This window comes from Ctenocephalides felis, unplaced genomic scaffold, assembly GCF_003426905.1.
Source record: "Ctenocephalides felis isolate EL2017-DRISC unplaced genomic scaffold, ASM342690v1 CF-g0.4_SCAFFOLD_01170, whole genome shotgun sequence".
Lineage (NCBI taxonomy): Eukaryota > Metazoa > Arthropoda > Insecta > Siphonaptera > Pulicidae > Ctenocephalides > Ctenocephalides felis.
Window position 1 is genome coordinate 87313923 of NW_020537324.1, and position 22760 is coordinate 87336682.

General features: G+C 24.9%; 2 protein-coding genes across 2 annotated transcripts; both read right to left on the reverse strand.

Annotated features, from left to right (window-relative positions):
* Positions 1-745: 745 nt before the first annotated feature.
* Positions 746-4602, reverse strand: LOC113368125. The gene is made up of 4 exons (XM_026609689.1): positions 4496-4602; positions 3967-4014; positions 3827-3892; positions 746-1037 (listed from the first exon to the last, which is right to left on the reverse strand). The coding sequence occupies exons 1-4, from the start codon at positions 4593-4595 to the stop codon at positions 793-795; spliced, it is 459 nt and encodes a 152-aa protein (XP_026465474.1). The 5' UTR covers positions 4596-4602; the 3' UTR covers positions 746-792.
* Positions 4603-14446: 9844 nt separating this feature from the next.
* On the reverse strand, positions 14447-16173 carry LOC113367909 (holotricin-3-like). Its single transcript, XM_026609483.1, has 3 exons — positions 16095-16173; positions 15733-15903; positions 14447-14595 (listed from the first exon to the last, which is right to left on the reverse strand). The coding sequence occupies exons 1-3, from the start codon at positions 16171-16173 to the stop codon at positions 14447-14449; spliced, it is 399 nt and encodes a 132-aa protein (XP_026465268.1).
* Positions 16174-22760: the final 6587 nt, after the last annotated feature.

Here is a 22760-nt window from a genome sequence, read left to right on the forward strand (position 1 = left end):
TCTAAAATTAGAATTTACATAAATTTGTCATTGTCATTTACACAAATATTGATAATTTATATTAAAATGCTAAAAATATTTTCGGGTTTATTATTAGTTTATTAAAACCTCTTAAAGTTGTTTTTGGAGTTACAACCTTACTTAAAAAATTTGGAATTTTAATATTTAATATTATGCCGATAATATCAAATAAAATTTATTATTTATTTACTGGTAATTTTAAATACTTAGTTTTCCATAATGTGTAAGAAATTCGTATTGAAAATTAAGAAGTAATATTTGGATTGAAAAATTTTAAGTCTAAATTTAATGATAATAATAAACTTCAAATTTTTTAAAATCCATATTTGATGAATTATAAAATTGGAAAGTATTTAATTTTTATTCAAAATTTTAAATTACAAGCACTAAAAATAAATTAATGGGATTTTTTATAGATATATTTCAAACACACTTATTATATTTGTAATAGTAATAATTATAGTATACAAATTATTATTTTAAACTTTAATCAATTCTTATGAATAAACCACTTTTGGTATGTTTCTAATATTTTAGAATGTTTGTTATTATCGAGAATTTTTACAAAAATTGTCATTTTTTTTAAATGATTTCTAACTAAAACATACTAGCACGTTTCTCATCTAATATCTCTCGAAGAGTTCTTGAATTTTTAGTTTAAATAATATTCTTAATTTAGTTTAAATAATATTCAAAATGTACTCCATTGCAAAAATATATTTATTGAAAAAATATACATTATAAAAATAATTTTTATGTATATTTATTTATTTAACTTTTTTTATTGTCGTTTATTTGTACGAGACCTCTCTCCGCCGGATTCCCTGATCTTTGCTCGTCTTGAATTTGTTTTAATCTTTCTAGGGCTTCTTTTTTTTCATCGTCTAACTTTATTTGCCTTACTCTATCTTTACCCATTGTATCTAATTTCTTTTTATATTCATCAACAACTTGTTTAGCATTATCTTTCATTCTTTGCTTTTCTTCCTGGAATTTCTTGACAAAATCTGAACCACCTGGAAAAATTCTTTATTAGTTCTACTAATTTTACTATTTCGACGTTTATAGCTCAAATAATTCAAGGGGCGTCTATTAATCACGTAATAGATTTTTTAGGATTTTTTAGCACCCCCCCTTCCCCTTGATATTCAAAATTGCTCCCCTCCCCTCGCGTATTTTTGAATTTTTTGAAAATGTTGGGCTTTTTTTTTCAAAAAAAAAATCTGGTAAAAAATAAATACACGTGATATCTTACTGAACTCGCCCCCTCCCTTATGTGATCTTTTGTGATTTTTTGTCAAACTCAACACCAAAAAACTCACGTGTTTATGGACGCCCCCTTAAATAAACTAATAAAATTATTATATTTAATTAAACTTTAATAGATTAATATCAGTACTAAAATTCGTAATATTTTATTCTTAACTTATATTGATTTAATAAAATTTTTACTGTTTCATTACAAGAATTAAATTTAAGTATTATTTTAAATGCTAACGACAATGATCAAACATAATGTATGAATTTTATTAAATATCATAATTTACGTATTTTATATTTTCAGACTTCGCAGATTTAAATCACAAACAGATTTAAATTTTTAAATAAAATAATATAATTATATAAGAATGTCAAGTAAAATCGTAAGTTCAGTACTAATAATTGTGTTACCAAAAAGGGTGTTTTAACTTCCTGTAGGGCAAGTTATAGTAATCGGAAAGAATCGAAAATGAAATTTTTTATATATTTTTACGTTTTAAAGGTTTCGGAACATTTTGGCATACCTTATAAATAATGGATGTATGTGTGTTTGTGTGTGTATGTGTGTGTGCGTGTGTGTGTGTGCGGATACAAATTTTCGTCGACGATTTCGGGAACACGGATGAAGGGATTTGAATAATTTTAAAAACATTCGATTCACATTGATTAAGGAGACGTGCTGATTAGTTTTGGGCGAAGGCAGGTTTAGCCGTTTCGAAGATACGGGGCAAAAAGTGCCGAAAACGGTAACTCAGTTTTTAAGAGAACGTAGCGTCTTATTTGAATAATTCAAAAAACATTTCACTTGTTTTAACAAGATTAAGAATTGAACAAATTTTCATAAAGGCAGGTCTAACGATTTTGGAGATCTAATGAAAAAAGTAAAAAAAAGCCATTTGGTGGTCAAAAATGATCATTTGACATATGCACATCAAGTTATCAGATATTTTATTGAGATTTTAACAATAAGTACAAATTTTGTTTTCATTCCTATGGGTTCCGTACCAATGTTTATTAGTTAGACGGCGACGCGGCGCTTACGCGCTTTGACATTTTGTCTCTACGCAGTTAAAGCAGTACGATTGCTTTGAAAAAAAAGTTCAAAATTTCCAAAATATGCCAAAATAAAGAAAACATTTTTTTTTTCAAAAAATTTTTTTTTTCAAAAAAAGTAATTTTTTGTCAAATTCCTAGTTTCTCAAAAATCTAATTTTTTTGAAGTAAAATTTTTTCAAAAATGTTAATCGTTTTTAAAAAAATAATAATATTTGGTACGGGAAGTTCCAGAAATTTGCCTTAAGGCATGATGTTCTAATTGCCTTAAGACAGAATTCCACTTACAGCTAGTAAGATTTTTTTTTGACTCGAACTTTATCTGTCGCAATTGTAAGTAAACTGTTATTTTTTGTACCATCACTATCAATATTATTGTATATTATTTTTCTAATGTTTTTAAATTACAATTTAACATATATTTGCATTTAAGTAAAAATTGTAAAAAAATTTTTATTTCTAAAACTGTCCATGTAGCAAAATTCATGTATTATATCATTTTTATTATTTACTTTAATCCTTGATATATTTTAATGATTTTTTGATAATAATAGTGCTTAAATTGCATTTTCTTACGCATAATTTAACATATATCAACATTTAAAGAACAAATTATCATTAAATTGTTATCTACCAAAATTATTAAATATATTTTGGCAAGGTCAAAACAATTATATTTATCTTTTTTATGATATTTAATATTCTACTTGTTTGTTTTTTTTGTTTTGATTGATAATTCTTAATTTTTCTGTCGAACTAAAAATGTTTTATCGAAATTAGAATAGCCATTTAAGAGTTCAATTATATACTCGTACATATGTATATTTGTTAGGGTGGTCCTTAATATGGACATTTTCGAATTTCTTTGCTCCCAAGGGCTCAAATGCTTTCAAATTAATAAAAAAAAATCTTTAAAAGTTTTAGTTCCTAATATTAACATTTAGATAGTCCGCAATTCAATTAAAAATTTCGTATATTTATTTTTAACATCTATCTTTAAGTAAATTCTTGCGCCATCTGTGATAGCAGACCTGTAAATTTGATGGCAATTTATTACTGATAATTTGAGTGTCAACATCACCAATTAAATAAATATTTTGCTGCAGAATTAATTTTGATGCCACGATGAATAAATATTTCGTTAAACAGTCCACATGGATTTAATTAGAGGTTAAATGATTTTTAGTGTCGTAATATTGGAGTTCACAAATGCTATCACAGATGGCACAAGAGTTTCACTTAGAGACATATGTTAATAATGAATGAAAACCAAACTTTTAATTAAACTGCGGACTATCTAAATGTTAATATTTAACTTTCAGAGATTTTTTTTATTAATTTGGAAGCATTTGAGCCTTTTGGAGCAAACAAATTCGAAAATGTCCATATTAAGGACCACCTTAATATATATATATATATATATATATATATATATATATAACAAAATACTCAATATAAATTAAAATCAATTAATAAATTATTTTGTCCTTACCTTGATTTCTATTTGATGTTCTATAATGTTTCATATCTAGATTTCCGGGGTTAACTGGATGTTGTCCTATATTTTTTTTAAATATTAATAATAAATTAATTATTATTAAAATTATAATGAATAGTAAAGTAGCTATTTACCTCCCCCTTCATGTTCTTTATAATATTGCAAACTTTTTGTGGGATCACCTGTTAGAAAAAAAAAAATGTAGTAAATTGCCTGGAAATTTTGTCTAAAATTGTCTAATAGTGGAAAAAAGTGGTTAATTATGAGAAATTGTTGTAAATATTTTGTATATGTATTTAAATAAAATTTCCAAAACTATCCGAAAATAGTCTGATAATGTAGTTAGTTCGGTGAAAATTTTGACTCCAAATGTTGTAAATTATTCAAATATGTTTTACTTTGTAAATTGTTAAAAAAAAAATGTTTATATTTGTCTGAAAATATTATAAATTATTTGGCAACAACATACTTTGTATGAAAATATTGTGTGTACGAAAATATTATAAACATTCTGAAAATATTATATATCCTAAAAAAGTTGTAAATCTAACTGGGATTACAATTGATGTATTTTTTGCAAAAAAATTTGTTTTTTGTAAAACCGATATGTATTATTGTGGATTTTCAAAAAAATTAAAATATAGTCTTAAATATTATACTTACGATTTCCAGAATTTATACTTGATGTCCTACCAGTATTATAGGCAGTAGAAAAATGACAAAAAATTGCAACTAAAAAAAATCCTACAAATATTCTCATCATTTTTGAAAAAAATAATTGAAACACCGTAGGTACTATTTGTTACTGAATATAATTTGTCGAGTGTTTTATTAACTTTTATATATGTTTTTTAATAATAATAATTTAGTGTGTCGTCAAATATTTTTGTTTACTTAATATTAAAATTTTTGGTCAAAATTTCTTTATTATTTGAACAACTGTGTTTACGTTGGAGTGTTTTTGGGAATATCATTTTTCGAAAATATCTAAATGCAAAAAATATTTTTTTTTTAAATTTGGACATTATGTATGCTTATTGATGTTATAATTAATAGCTTAATATAATAAAATATAATAAAATAAAATAATATTAATATAATAAAATTAGTAAAAGATTTTAGGAATTATATTTTTGTAACAAAAATAATAATTAACACATTCTTAACAAAATTATCAAACAAATAATGTTGAGAATACGACTAACTACATAATTAACATTTAGTTAATTATTTTATTAAAATAAATAATAATTCATTTAATTTTGTGTATTGTGTTTTTTCTGGTTGAATTTGTACGAAATGAACAATTAATTATTTAATTAAATGACTCTAAAATATGTTTTGTTTTATAATCATTATTAATAATTATTTTTTTATTTTTTTCAGGTAAGCGAAATTTTCTTCCTATGATTTTGGGCTCCAATAAAGTTAAGGTATGATTTCTCATTATAATTTTGAATTAATTTTATTTATTTATTACAAATGAAGAAAATTTAAGTTACAAATCAGCAAAACTTAAATTCTTTGTTATAACATTTAATTATTCGTCTATTTTTTTAATTTAATCAAGCTTAAAATTACTATTTTGGATGAAATATTTAGAATAATCTAAAAATATATATATACAAATGCGATATTAAAATATCGTAAAAAAAACAAGCTCCATTTATTTCTTGAAAAAAAAATAGTGAAAAAAACTCACATGTTTAAGTTTAAAGAAAATTTTAAGGTCTAATAATAAAATTTTTCTATATATTTATTAATTTTTTTCGTCAAATTCGTAATTATTTGTGATTTTGTTTAAAAATCAAAAATTCTTTTGTTCATGTTAATTTACTAAATATTTTATTGAGATCTAAAAGTTCATGTAACTTTTTTTTTGCAAAATTCTTCTTAAAGCTAGTTTGTATTTAGAATGTTTTTTTGTTCTTTATATATACATATACTTTTCAATATATATTAAATAAAAAAGTATACGTTTTAATATGTATATTTATATTCAGAAAATCATTTGTACATTTCATATAAATAATAAATTAATTATTACACGTTGAATAGTTTGTCCATAAATTTGGTTACAAAATAGAAATAAATCAGTTACTTTCTTAGTTATTTAAAAAAAAAGTCAATTTCAAATATAATTGTTGATTTTAATAAAATATAAAGATCGGTCAAACCGTTTTTTCATAATCATCAATATTTTCTTGTTGATCAAATAAAAATCTGGAACCTAGTTTCCACTTACACCTAAAATTTTTTTTAATGAAATATTTATTTTTTACTAGTTATAATCTTGATTGTAAAATTCTTGCAAATACTAATTTTTTAGTTTGAAAATTAAGTCCATAATTTTAGAAAGAATAAAAATGTTGCAACTTAAATTATGTTTTTGTTAATATTTTTCTTATAGTTTCTGGCAGTCCTCCCAAAGCTATAAAAATTAATATTATTGTTAATATAATATCACATAATTTCATATTTATTTATCACTAATACCCTCTGAAAATTTTTCTCCTGGACTCGGAATTCCTACCGGTATAGAAAATCCACTGTTACATAACATAGGAAATGTAACAATTATGAAACAAAAAAGCAACATTTTTGTAACCATCTTGAAAAAGATTTTTTGAAAATTTTCTTAAATGCAGCATAATGTTTAAGATGATTTTAAACACTAATATATATGTAAAAGATTTCAAAATAGTATAAATATATAACTCTATAATAAAAGTTTATTCATTGACGTAAAACACGTTTATTCAGATTTATTTAATATTTAAACAACTGTGACTTAGGATTTTTACGGTGGAACGTTTTTTTTTTTTGGAAATCTGCTTTTTGTTCAATTAAAATATTATTTTCAGGTTTATTGCACCTTTTTGCAATAATTAATATTTAAAAAATAGTGTTCGCAATTTTGTCAATTTGGTGTAGTGCTTTTTATAATCGAGTGGTTAAAAATTGGATTTATTTAAATAATACAGGAACTAAAATATTTACATATTTTAAATAATACGCAAAAAGGTATATTATATATAAATGGATTTATAAAATATTAGTAACAATTATTATATTTTAAATTTAAAATTATTTAAAATCTTTAACATTTGCTTTGAGTTGTCTAAAAGGCTTGAAATATTATCTTTATCAATTAACAATAAAAATTGATAATTAAAAAAAAAGTACTATAACGTAAAATTCGAATACATTTTTCAAACATTCTAGCCTTATTAAAAATAACAAGAAATTTTTGGTATTTAGACACACAGTTTTTTTATAATTTAATATTAAAATATGGGAAATAGTAATTTTTGAGTGTTTATATATTTTTAAAGGACGAATACATTTAAAAAAAATCAAAATTCATTGGAAATTGAGTTTATACAGTGTCAAAACGTACACAATGAAAAATTATTTAATTAAATGACTATAATATATAATTTGTTTTATATTTAATATTAATGTATTTTTTATTTTTTTTGAGGTGAGTGGAATTTTTTTTCCGTGTTTTTGGACTACAATAAAGTTGAATAAAGATGATTGAATTCTTATTATATGAAATACTATGAATTATTATATTTCTGAATTAATTTTATTCATTCGTTAGTTATTACAAATGAAGAAAATTTAAATTATAAATTAGTAAAATTCACATACATTTATTGTTAAAAAATCTATTTTTTTTAAATCTCGGAATAAAGATAAAATCGTTCTTTGGAGACGAATAAATCTAAGAATGCTAAATGCTTTTTTGAATAAGTATAAAACTAACAGATAATTTGTAGCTTAATAAACATTCCAAAAGTTAAAAAAAACAACACATTTCTTAAAATAAAAACTTATCACATTCAAGTTGCATGAAATCCTAAAATTTTTAAATCGTAATAAATAAATTATTTAAATTATATAACTATATGTATAAATTATATTATATTTTATAATATAATTAATAGGTATTCGATTTTATAATATTTTTTAAAAGTTGTTTTAGTTCTTCACGATTTTCCTTATTATATAGTAATTTTTTCATCTTTTCTGAAAAGGAAGGAAAAAAATGGCTGTAAAAATACAAATGCTTTCAGCTATTGTTGAAATTAATAATTCAAAATTAATAGGAATTTGTTTTAACAATTTTTAATAAATATCAGTCAATCTGTGCAATTGCAGCATTTCTAATTCTAATAGATTTAAAAAAATCAAAATGAATATCCTAATCTAATGAATATCAATTGAACATTTTATCTGAATAATAATTTTATTAATACGCTTTGAATATTATAAATATTAAAATTTTATAAATTGAGTAAATAAAATTTTGCATTATGGATTAACTTTTGGCTAAAAATTAATATACTGGTAAGATAAATATGTGAATAAACTAAATTTCTAAAATAATAGTTACACTATTTAAATATTTTTAATATGCTAATTTAAATTTAAAATTATAATTAAAATCCAAAGAAATAATATTGTTAAAGCACAATTCCAATAATTTATTCAATCTAGCAAGTTTCAGTCAAACATCAATTTGTTTTTAATTAAAAAAACAACTAAAGACGAATATTTTCATATTTTCGAAATATGATCGTATTGGTTTTATTTATTAATCAAGGTCGGTCAAAACCATTTTTCATTAGAAATTAGAAACCAAAATTTATTTAGAAATTTAACGCATATCTATTCTTATTGACATTCTTTTTTTGAAAATGTGCACAAATTTTTACTTACATTTGACATTATATTTGGAACTTCTTATTGAATTATATAATTATAAATACAATTTTAACATATATTAAATAAAAGCAGTATACATTTCAATATATTTATTTTTAGGTAAAATACCAATTGCACATTTCATGTAAATATTATTATTATTAAACTTTGAATATTCTGCATATATGTTTTTGGAATGCTTAAAATTGCTCGTTTTTGATTATTTAGTTCCTATAATTTTTTTTAATTGATCCCCAATTCCGTCTATTCCTATGAAATAAAATATAGTTAATTTTGATAATAAATTATGATATCTAATTAAGTTAACATATTTCTTATACCTGATGAAATTCTCTCTCCCCAATCACCAAAACCACCACCCCAGCCACTTGACGATTCCGCAGGAACTGCTTCAGCAGTGTTAAATAATATTGCAAACGTAACAATTACGAAACAAAGTAACAATAAATTCGATTCCATTTTCCTAAAGTTTCTTTGAAAGCCTCAAATATAATATTTGAATACAACAAGATGATCAAGATGATTTTACTGTACTCACACTCCGTATATATACACATTCATAACAAAAGAATATATCCATTGACGTAAAATACGTTTGTTTGAACAAAATCATTTTTACTATATTATCTACGTAACTGTGACGTCATTTTGTTACGTGGACTGTAATTTGTTATGTATGTATACAATTATTAAATTTTGCAACGTTAGTACGTATTTAATTAAATATTTACAAAGTGGATCTTAGTATAAAATAAGTGCAAAAATTTCAACCTTTTTCGAAATTTTGAAGCAGACTATTATAGATAATTGTAATAAACGATTTTAATGATATATTAAAAATATTATTTGTTAAATTATTAACTTCCCGTAGGGCAAGTTATAGTAATCGCAAAAAAATCGAAAATGAAAATTTTTGCATTTCTCGACGTTTTGAAGGTTTCTGAACATTTTGGCATACCTTAGAAAAAATGGATGTATGTGTGTGTGTGTGTGTGTGTGTATGTATGTATGTATGTGCGTGTGTGTATGTATGTGCGGATACAAATTTTCGTCTTTTAGATTAGACATATGCACATCAAATTATCAGATATTTTATAGAGATTTTAACAATAAGTATACATTTTGTTTACATTCCCATGGGTTCCGTACCAATGCTTATGCGTTAGACGGCGATGCGGCGCTCACGCGCTTTGATATTTCGTCTATATGCAGTTAAAGCGATACGATTGCTTTGAAAAAAAGTTCAGATCTTTCACAATATGTCAAAATAAAGGAAAAAAAATTTTTTTTCAAAAAAAAATATTTTTTTTTAAAAAAATTTTTTTTTTATTTTTTTTTTTCAATAAAATCTAATTTTTTGTCCAATTTATAGTTTCTCAAAAATCTTATTTTTTCGAAGTAATTTTTTTTCAAAAATGTTCATCGTTTTTAAAAAAATTATAATTTTTGGTACGGGAAGTTCCAGCAATTTGCCTTAAGGCACGATGCCCTAATTGCCTTAAGACAGAATTCCACTTACAGCTAATTTGTTTAATAACAAAGAACACAGAGGTGTGTAATGAAAATGACGTCCTCGCCGCCTCTTCTTAGTTATTTGCAGATTGGAGATTAAATACTTTTGTTTGTTAAAATATTAAATAAATATGAATACTTTTATTAATAAATTTTACTTATGTTTTTATAGAGTATAAAAATTAGTTTCTTGATTGGAGTTTTCAAGTTCTTGAGAAAAATGTAAAAAATGCCCCTAAGATATATACATAAAAAAATCACACAGTATTCACAGAATTTATTTAATTAATTTATTTTAAGCAGATGGACGTCCTCGCTACCTGTCTTCAGTAATTAGCAGATTGCCTTAGAAGATTTGTTATACTCTAAATATACAGTAGAATCCCGTTTATACGAGGAAATGTTAATTTTTTAATAAACATTGATTTTCCTGCATATCTATGTATGTATTTGTTATTTTTAATAAATACATAAAATTATTCTTTATACATCCGCTTATCCGAATTTTTGATTATCCTAATGCCAATCAACAACAAATAATACGGTTAATCAATTTTCTACTGTAAATATTTTTCAATTGTAATAGTTGCAAACTTTACTAATGTATTTTTAAAAGTACAAAAAATAGTGTCTTTATTAAGGAAATTGTAAAAAATGCCCCCAAGATATATACATAAAAAATTCACACAGTATGCACAGAATTTTTATTAAATTAATTAAATAATATTTATGATAGTTATATTATTATCAACACATGTTTCATTTAAATTTTCTGCAAAGTTCAATATTCATTTTGTGGTAAAAAGAGTTCTTTTTCATATCTTGCCATTTTCTTACGCAATTCTATAAAATCTGCTTTTATTTTTGAGTATGCTTTATTTAATTAACCATCCGTCGGTCGGAAATTTTTTCACCTTCGAACGGTCGGAAAGGTCTGGCTGGACCACCATTCATTTTACATGCATTTATATAGGATAAATGAGTTTTTGGTGTCTTATGTATTAACGATTATATAAAAAAATCAAGAAATGTAAAAAAATCGTTGCTTTTTTTGTTAATTTTTTTGTTTTAAATCAATGAAAAACAATATTTATTCTTTTTCGGCGCCTTTGAAATGAATGTGTGCATTACTCATCCGATTCTCAGTGTTTGCGATAACCAATAAGTTATCCAATTATATAAGTTATCCAATTATATAAACCAATAGGTTTTCAAAGAACTCTCGTCATGAAAATACTAACATTCATGTTAGAACACATAGCAAAGAATATAAACAACGCAGTTTGAATAGAAAATACCACGAAAAAAGATGAAATACTGGTTTACATATATCAAAAAGCGTATATTTCATACAAAATGTATGGGTGGTCTAGGCAGACCTTTCCGACCGTTCGATGTATAAAAAAGTTAATATCCTTATAATTATCCTTCTGTACATTTTTATTTGTCCTGATTTTTTCATTGATCGACAGCTAATGAAATTTTAGGAAAAGTCAAGAAATTTCAAGTCGATAGGATTACTAGAAGTATTTTTTTTTTTAAATTGAAGTCGAAAAAAGTCTGGCCAGACCACGCCGACCGACGGAGGGTCAATTTTCTATTAACTAAAAATTTATTTTTGTCGTCTAAATAAAGAAATTGCTTTTGAGAATAAGTTTGTTTTCACCGTAAAATTCGATTTGATAATTACATGCATTAAATGGATCATTGAAGTTATTCTGAATCGTTTGACACCAAAATTGGAAAAATCATGTATGTGTAAAAAAAAATTAACTCTTCATCGACGTTTTCTCAAAAAACAGCTGAACTGATTTAAAAAAAAATTAAAATCTATTCCATGAAACTCCATGAGGAACTAGATGATTAATAGTGTTAATTTTTTTGACAAAATTTTTAGGCTTATTTTGAAAATTCAAAAACTGTTCGAAAGATAACATTTAAAAATAACTTAGTGATTGTGCAGAATTGTTTTTGCTAAAGATTTGAATAAAAATTCACTATTGCAAATAATTTTACTCTTGATTTAAGCAAACATATTATAGGCATACAAAAAAAGTGTTTGAATCTTAAAAATTTATTAAAGTTGGAAATGATGGACGGTTTTAGGCAGGGGCGTAACGTGCCTTGGCGGGGCCCCATATCAAAATCGGTTTGGGGGCCCCCCTAAAGATTATTCATAATTTAAAGAAACATAAAAAGATTAATAAATTCATTTAATAAAATTAAAAGAACATTTATTTATCAAATTTTCAAATATACATCGAATATTATTTTTAATATTTTACAAATAACTAAAATTAAATATTCACTCTCCTTGCCTTTTTATCAGCAAACTGATTTATTAAGTCATTTAAAGCTGATGATGTTTTTAGTTTTTCTAATGTTTCTGCCTCTATGGACAATAGAGACAATTCTGATAGACGTTCCTGTTTTATTGATGTTCTGAGATAATTTTTGATTAATTTTAATTTTGAAAAACTCCTTCCAGCAGTTGCGGTTGTAACTAGAAGTGTCAAGAATAAAATGCAAGCTGTTATTACATCCAGAAAACCGGATGCAATACTATTAAATTTTATTAATAATAATTCAGCGAGTTCCTTAATGGAATGATTATTTTCGATTTCTGATTTTAAGCATGCTTTTAGAGCTATCAATTGATCGCAAAGATTACCTGATAGATCTTTGCAGTATTTTGTCGTCAGTTTTCCGGAAGCAATTATTATTTCTTCATTTAAAGAAGACATGAGTTTTTCCGGTTGCAATATTCTGAACATACTATTTACGTCACAAAGGTTTTGAAACCTTTGTTTTGTTTGAGAAATTAAAATATCTAAACAGCAATAGTACACGTTTACTTTAAAATATGATTCAGCGTCTAAAATTCTCTCGTCTTGTGATAACTCATCGAAAAATCCCTTTGTTATCTTCCGCCTCTTGTTTTTAAAAATTGTTTTTATATTCCAATTCTTTGCTAAATCCTAACAAAATAATGAATGAATTTTTATGCCTCAATTCGCGCAGACTCTTTAAAAGATTTCTTAATAGTATGCTAGTTTGTTGTAAGTCATTACTGACATCCTGTAGAGCTTTCGAAATTGGATTAATAAATTGAAACAATAAAGAAAAAAATGTTACGTGCACTAAAAAATCATAGCTTTCTGAAAGGTTAATTAAATTCTTACATTCTTCACGTTAATCTTTTTTTTAGAAATCAAATTTAATTTATACAGAGTTTTTACTATTAATGAATAGTTTTTGCTTATTGCTAATAAGGAGTCGTTCCTTGAAGACCATCTGGTAGGGCATACCCTTTTAAGTGTTACTAAATATTGATTTAGCATTGACCAGCGTTGTATGCTATTGCCAAAAAAGTGTATATTTTTTCGATTTAAAATTTTTTTGGCACTTTTTTTATGACTTCATCTTTTTTTGTTTAATTTTTCGTTTCATAGCTTCGCTGGCGTAATCTCTTTTCTTTTCACTTATTGTTTTCTTTAAATCACCACAAACACTTTTCCACAAATCACCACTAAACCAAAACACTAGTGGTTTGTATTGTAATACAAAATAATTCACAATCAACTGAAATATGTAAATAACCCCCGCTGTCTTTCAATATATAAAACCTTTGACTAACTCTGGCAATTATCATATGATTGTATTTTTTCTAACGTCTTTAGTTCTGTACCAAATGTTGTACTTCTTGTCCATTTTGGGTCAGTTGTAAATAATATTACTTATTAAAAGAAATCCCTGCTGTTCGTCGCTCGTCAACATATCATTGTATTTTGGGTACGCATAACTGTACATTGTTTATTGATGGTTTTTCATTGATTATTAAGGGTTAAACGCGGATACCCCGTAGGCCAAACATGCCAATAATCGATGTAGATTGTTTCGACAATAAAAATAAATTAATTTTTTGACTTTGTCGTTTGTGAAATTAATAAAAAGTTTTTCTCAATTTCTGTTAACGCTCGTTGGGGGCCCCCTGGGCCCGGGGGCCCCGTATCATTGATACGGCTGATACGGCGGTAGTTACGCCCCTGGTTTTAGGACATACACCGTGCGTCTTAAATCTTATCAATTACAAATTTTATTTTTGCAATAAAAAGTTGAAAATTCAAACTAAATCGATAAATATCAATATTTATTAAGTGGCTGATTTTCATGTATCACTAAATTCATGCAACTTGCCTTAAGGCAAGGGCTTACTTAAATTTGTTAAATTTATAAATAAAACATACAAATTGATTTTTTTGTAAATTTTTTTATTACGCCTTCACAATACACAATTTATCACAAGTTGGAAGAAATACTTTTGTATATGCGTTGGTAATATTTGCAAAATTGTGAGCTACGATTTCTTTATTTCTTAAAGGTAGTTGTTTTAGGTCCTGTAGGTCCATTATGAGTTCCATCATGAGGTCCATGGGTATTGTGACCTCCAGTTCCTCCAGGTTTGTGATGGTTACCTCCACCGGATTTTGGATGGGGATGGTGACCTCCATGTCCACCTATTTTTTAATAAATAGTTAAATAAAATTTATGAGACTGAATATTGACTTGTTAAAAAAATATTAAGTATACCATACATACATATCAGTTATTTTATTAGTTTCACTTTAAGGGGGTATTCTAGTGTAGAAATTCAAATAAATCGATTTTTTTTTTATTTCATATTTTCAAAGTTTAACTATCTAAGAATATAAGTACGAGAAGATTTTTGAAAATTTGAATTATTTTCGAAGATATAGGCATTTTACTGATTCGGCCTCCATACTGGTTTGGTTTCACACAAAACTTTAAATGCGTTTTTTCTCAGAACTTACTTTTTCACTACTGTTGACACGATTTCTCGAGTTCTACTAGACCAATGTATTTGAAATTTTCAGAGAATCTTGTTTATAGATCTATCTATAGTCTGAACTAGAATCATTCCGAAATTCCTATTTTTCCTATTTTTAAAAAATTCGAGAAACTCAAAAAAACAGTAAAAAAACTTTTTTTTTCAGTTGCCAATTTGTAAAAAAAAATTTTTTACTCATCGCTAGTTCAGCCGATTGCGACATCATTCTAGATTAATAATCTTTTGATTTTTTGCATTTCCGATGGCTAGGAGGACTGAAATCATGTCAAACCCGAGGTGCCAATTTTTTGAGACCACCCACTTCGTCAGCTGCCAGATTTTACAATTTTCAACTTTTTTATATTTTAATTTTTGTTTTGTATTTCAATAATAATAAACAAGTGGTAAAAAAATGGATAGTAAAAACATTCATTGCTTTCTTTTACGACATTTTGAAAATGACCTAAAATTCATCGCTGTACACTAGAATACCCCCTTAAATGATTTATCTTATAAAATTTTAGAAAGTAAATTTAATAAACAACTTTTTGTTAAATTAATTCGTAACTCATAAACTAGAATTTGGTATTTTTATTAAGTTGCTTTGCTGACAGATATAAATCTTGATGGAAATATATCATAAATACTTCCTAAAAATCATTTGAGACCAAATCTTAATCATATGATTAGGATTTTACCACCAAATTAATGTTTTAAAGATTTTTTCGAACTTGAATGTATAAAATTATAATATATTTTTTTCAAATATACAACTAGTTTTATAAAAGAAAAAAAGTTAAGTTACCGTTGCCATGACCACCACCATGACCACCATGACCATGACCACCTTGGCCATGACCTTGACCATGACCTTGACCATGACCTTGACCATGACCTTGTTTTCCTAAACCATGGTTACCACCATGGGTACCACCATGGGCACCACCATGACCACCACCATGATTATTTCCACCACCTGATTATTAAAATTAAATTTAATATTTAAAATAATTATGAATTATTACTATTTTATTGATCATATTTGTTTAAGCATCTGGAAACGAATATATTATATTTTTCTACCCTTAAAATTTGTCTCAAACCAAATAAAAAAATGTAGTACTCTAAAATTTTAAACAATTTTATTTTGAAATATTTTTTACTTACCATGTTTCTTTTTAGCTTCAGCAAAGCTAAAAGCTATCACAGCAATAAAAACGAACAAAAATAATAATTTCAAATTCATTCTGAAATCTACTTTATGAAATCAGAATTAATATCAAACTAGGAATTCTGGGAAAACAATAATTTTCCTTTAACAAAGTTGTGAGGTTTATATATTCAAATATTGCAAATGATTCAGGTAATTGTTGACGCGAATAAATATTGGGAAATGTTTGATATTTGCATTGAAATAATTTCTGGACGTCAATAGAATTTATATATATATATATATATATATTAGGGTGGTCCTTAAAAAGGTCATTTTCGAATTTCCTTGCTCCCAGGGGCTCAAATGGTTCCAAATAGATAAAAAACAATTTTCTGAAAGTTTTAGCTCTTAATATTAACGTTTAGATAGAGCGCAATTCAATCAAAGTTTGTATGGAAAGAGCATAGTAAAAAATTTTAAAATTTAAAAAAAATGTTTTAGGTTTAACTTAGCGACAAATGAATGAGTTTTATTCATTCTTTTGTTCGGTAAATTACATCTAAAAATCATTTTTTAAATTTTTGAAAATTTTTGAAAATTTTTTCATGCTATTTCCATACAAAACTTTGATTGAATTGCGCTCTATCTAAACGTTAATATTAAGAGCTAAAACTTTCAGAGAATTGTTTTTTATCTATTTGGAACCATTTGAGCCCCTGGGAGCAAGGAAATTCGAAATTGACCATATTAAGGACCACCCTAATATATATATATATATATATATATATATATATGTATATATATTTGTGTATATATATATATAAATAAATTAATAAAAGACGTTCTAGTTGATTTCTCCAATATATGAAATGATATAAAGTATTTATTTAACAATATTTTTGATCATTCAATAAATATTGTACGAATTTATTAAATAAAATTTAAGCAAAAATATGCATTTTTTATACAAACACAAATATAAATTAAGTTACATTGATACATATTTGTTTTTTATAAAATCTTGAAATTTTGTACTTAATATTATTTAAATCTATAACAAAACATTAAATACTTCATAATCTACTGAATGAAGATGATTTTTTTTAAATATATAAAGTTTCATTACGTTTTTAGAAAAAGTTTCTTATAAAATTGTTTTTAAGGATAAAATTCATATATTGTCACTTTTAATGCATTTTAATTTTTTTATTTGTTCATATTTAAGTTATTATATATTTTTATACCTTTGTTTATTTTTTTGCTTCCATATTTTGTATATTTTATTTTGTTTAAATTAAATATAATTTAAAATTTTCATTCTTTATTTTTTTATATTATTTATGATATTAGTGATGTAAGAAAATTACATAGAAAATTATTATTTATAAGCTTTTATTCTAACTACAAAATTTTTTTCGGAGCTTTTGCAAAAATTTTGCAAAAAATATATAAAATAGAAAGCATAACTAATTGCTTCTTTTTTCAATTGAAGTATTATTAATATTTATTTTATCATGAAATAATATATAAACAATTTTGTTTATAATATATATTAAAAAGCATTAAAAGATATAATATGGATTCAAAATCTGCAATTTTTAAAATACTGTTTTATTAAAATATATCATTTTCCTAAAATGTTTGTTTCTTTAAACACATATATTTAAAATTATGAAAAGGTTTTTTAGGAGAACTATTAGGAAGAAACATAACAATTTCTATTGTAACATTTTATGATTTCAACATGAAATTATTTATATTCAATGAAAACATACTAAATTTTGATTTTATATAAATAAAATTCTATAATAAAAATATGAAGGATTTATTACATAATCATGAATGATTTATAATTTTTAACAACTTGTATGAAATTTCTTTTCAAACTTTTCCCAACAATATTATAATCTTACAATAATCTAAAGTAGATAAATAAATGTTGTATATACAAAAAATGTAGAAAATGATTTAAATAATATTATTAACAGTGCAAAGAATTTTCATATTGATTCAGAATTTATTGATTTTAATTATTGAAAAATTAAAATTAAATAATTTTAGCAAAAATTTGTTTAATAATTTCCACATTTTTGTATTCAAACTGAACCATTTTTTATGCTTTTAAAATATATTATTTTCCACATCAGGATTCAACCGGATCCTGAAAATTAAAAAGAATTTATATTAAAATTTAAACATTTGTAATGTTAATATTTTCTTTCACTTTTTACACCATTTTATAAAATTAAATATTTTTTTTACCCAAACAACAAGTACATATCTTGGTAATTAATATATACATAGTTTTCAGTAATTAATATTAAATTAATAAATTTTATTAATTAAATTATAACTTACTTTCAGTTGTAGATTTTTGACCATGTTTCCACCACATATTTTGTATGAAAATTACACTTATTGCAAAAAATAATAATATGCTTCTAATTTTTAAATGCATTTTTATCAATAAATTTATTAATAGATATAAATATATTATTTGCAAATTTTATTAGAGAGTTTGAAAAGTCAGAGAATGGTATTGCTTATATATAGATATATTGATTTATATTATTACAAAAGCAAAAATTGCAATATTTCAAAATAAATAAATCTGTATTTACTTTTGATTTTGCATTATTAACTTCCCGTAGGGCAAGTTATAGTAATCGCAAAAAAATCGAAAATGAAAATTTTTATATATCTTTACGTTTCAGAGGTTTCTGAACATTTTGGCATACCTTAGAAAAAATGGATGTATGTGTGTGTGTGTGTGTGTGTGTGTGTATGTGTGTGTGTATGTATGTATGTGTGTGTATGTATGTGCGGATACAAATTTTCGTCGACGATTTCGGGAACACGGGTCAACCGATTTGAATAATTCAAAAAACATTCGATTCGTATTGATAAGGAGACGTGCTGATTAGTTTTTGGCGAAGGCAGGTCTAGCCGTTCCAAAGATACGGGGCAAAAAGTGCCGAAAACGGTAGCTCAGTTTTTGAGAGAACGGAGCGTCCGATTTGAATAATTCAAAAACATTTCACTTGTATTGACAAGATGAAGAATCGATAGAATTTTCATGAAGGTAGGTCTAGCGGATTCGGAGATATGGAGGAAAAAGTAAAAAAATGAGCCATTTGGCGGTCAAAAATGATCATTAGACATATGCTCATAAAATTATCAGATATTTTATAGAGATTTTAACAATAAGTATACAATTTGTTAACATTCCTATGGGTTCCGTACCAATGCTTATGCTTTAGACAGCGACGCGGCGCTTACGCGCTTTATATTTAGTCCCTATGCAGTTAAAGCAGTACGATTGATTGCTTTGAAAAGAAAGTTCAGATCTTCCACAATATGTCAAAATAAAAAAAAAAATTAAAAAAAAAAATTTTTTTTTAAAAAATTTTTTTCAAAAAAAAGTAATTTTTTGTCCAATTTATAGTTTCTCAAAAATCTTATTTTTTCAAAGTAATTTTTTTTTCAAAAATGTTAATCGTTTTTAAAAAAATAATAATTTTTGGTACGGGAAGTTCCAGCAATTTGCCTTAAGGCACGATGCCCTAATTGCCTTAAGACAGAATTCCACTTACAGCTAGTTTGTTATATTATTAAGAAATAATGTGCAGCCAACACGTACAATTTTTAACTTCCCGTAGGGTAAGTTATAGTAATCGCAAAAAAATCGAAAATGAAAATTTTTATATATCTTTACGTTTCAGAGGTTTCTGAATATTTTGGCATACCTTAGAAAAAATGGATGTATGTGTGTGTGTGTGTGTGTGTGTGCGTGTGTGTATGATTGTGCGGATACAAATTTTCGTCGACGATTTCGGGAACACGGATCAACCGATTTGAATAATTCAAAAAACATTCGATTCGTATTGATAAGGAGACGTGCTGATTAGTTTTTGGCGAAGGCAGGTCTAGCCGTTCCGGAGATACGGGGCAAAAGTACCGAAAACGGTAACTCAGTTTTTAAGAGAACGGAGCGTCCGATTTTAATAATTCAAAAAACATTTTACTTGTATTGACAAGATAAAGAATTGGTCAAATTTTCATGGAGGTAGGTCTAGCGGTTTCGGAGGTATGGAAGAAAATGTAAAAAAATGAGCCATTTGGCGGTCAAAAATGATCATTAGACATATGCACATCAATTATCAGATATTTTATAGAGATTTTAACAATAAGTATACATTTTGTTAACATTCCTATGGGCTCCGTACCAATGCTTATGCGTTAGACAGCGACGCGGCGCTTACTCGCTTTATATTTTATCCCTATGCAGTTAAATCAGTACGATTGCTTTAAAAAAAAGTTCAGATCTTCCACAATATGTCAAAATAAAGAAAAAGAATTTTTTTAAAAAAAAAAAAAAAAATTAAAAAAAATTTGTTTTTTTTCAAAAAAAAGTAATTTTTTGTCCATATATATAGTTTCTCAGAAATCTTATTTTTTCAAACTACATTTTTTTCAAAAATGTTAATCGTTTTTAAAAAATTAATAATTTTTGGTACGGGAAGTTCCAGCAATTTGCCTTAAGGCACGATGCCTTAATTGCCTTAAGACAGAATTCCACTTACAGCTAGTTCTGAACAATCTTTCTATTTAAAAATTTTACCGTTTGTTAAAAACTAACTTTGGAAAAAAAGTTACTAAAAGAAAAATTTTAATAATATTATATATTTAGAATATTTTTCACAGTTTTGTCAAAATGTTAATAATGAATATAATGAATGAAAATATATATTTGTAACTTAAAAATGTAAATATAAATAAACTTTTATCATTATTTAAAACAGTAATAATTATTCGTCTTCCATAAAATGTTTAAAATTTGTTTTTTTCAAAAATAATAATGTAATAATATAATAAATAAAAAATAAAGAAACTAATTAATAAAAATAATATAATTAATAAAAATAATATAATTAATAAAAAAATAATAGTTAATAATAATATAAAGATTTTATGATACAATAAATAAACTAATTCATCATATTCTTAATATATATTTATTCTTGCTATTTTTTTTTTAATGTATGATTTTTTTTTACAGTATTTATTCTTTGGTAACAATTTTTACAGTATTTATTCTTTTGGTAACAGTATTTAAAATCTTTGGTAACAATTTTTATATATATTTACAACAATTTAAAATAACTAAATGTTAAATTTAGATTAAATATATAAAGCGAGTTAAATTATATTATTAACAGTGAAACTATTTCAGTTTTGTAATTTCATATTCAAATTTTAGTCACATATATATTTGGAAATATAGGAATAACTTTGCCAAAACATTCTACAAAAATTTAGTTATTATTCTATATTTGAAATTATTATATTTTTAACTTCCCGTAGGGTAAGTTATTGTAATGGGCCGAAATCGGAATTGAAAGTTTTTACATTTCTCGACGTTTTGAAGGTTTCTGAACGTTTTGGCATACTTCAGAAAAAATGGATGTGTGTGTGTGTGTGTGTGTGTGTGTATGTATGTATGGATACAAATTTTCGCCCACGTTTTCGGGCGTACGGATCAACCGATTTGAATGGTTCAAAAAACATTCGATTCCTATTGATAGGGAGATGTGCTGATTAGTTTTTGGCAAAGACAGGTCCAGCACTTACGGAGATAAGGAGCAAAGAGTGCAGAAAATAGAAATCGAGTTTTTGAGAGAAGGGAGCATCCGATTTGAATGATCTAAAAAACATTCATTTAGTAATGATTGGGAGAAGGGGTTATTAGTTTTTCGCAAAGGCAGGCCCAGCCATTTCGGAGATACAGAGCTAAATGCGCAAATAATGGCAGTTTTTGAGAGAACTAAGCGTCCGATTCAATTGAAAATTCAAAGAACTTTCTGCTTGTCTTAACAAAATAATTGATTTTGGAAAAAAAATTTTTGTACAATTTTTTTTTTTTTTTTTTTTTTAATTTTTTGTATATCGAAAATAATTCAGATTTTATTTTTAATTCTGACTATAGTTCAAATATACTTTAAACAAATAATTTCAACTCTGCAATTCAGCTTATATAATTCTTATAAATATTAGACAATGTTACAATATTTATAATAATCTATTTGAAAACATTCAGTATTCCACGAACATTTCGTTACGGTACGGGAAGTTCCAGCAATTTGCCTTAAGGCACGATGCCACCCACCCCACTAGTTATTATTTTTATATAAAAATATATTATTTTCTATATCCTCCAGAACCAGTTCCTCCATAATTAGAACTTTTATCTTTTGTACTTTGTTGTCTTGCTGTAAGTAGTTCTAAAAATAAAAAATGTATAAATTTTAATTCTAAATCACATATAATATTAAAATTATAAATTTACTTCACATTTTCATATAAATATAAAATTATAAACACAATTTTCAGACAACTAAATGTGTATATATTTGAATGACTGTTCAAATAGCATTTTTTACTAGAAATTGTTTGAGACTAAATTTTAAATTATAAGCTGAGGCTTTGAAAAATTTTTATTAGTTGTTATTATGTTTGAAAATAATTAAATCCATTGGCAAATTAATAACTTTATTTGAAAGAAAAAACGTAAAAATTCTTTTAGACACAAAAATATTAACAAAGTTTAACTTATTCAAAAAAATGATATTTTTTGAAATATACAAATTATACAGTTTTCTTTGTTACAATTTGGTATATAA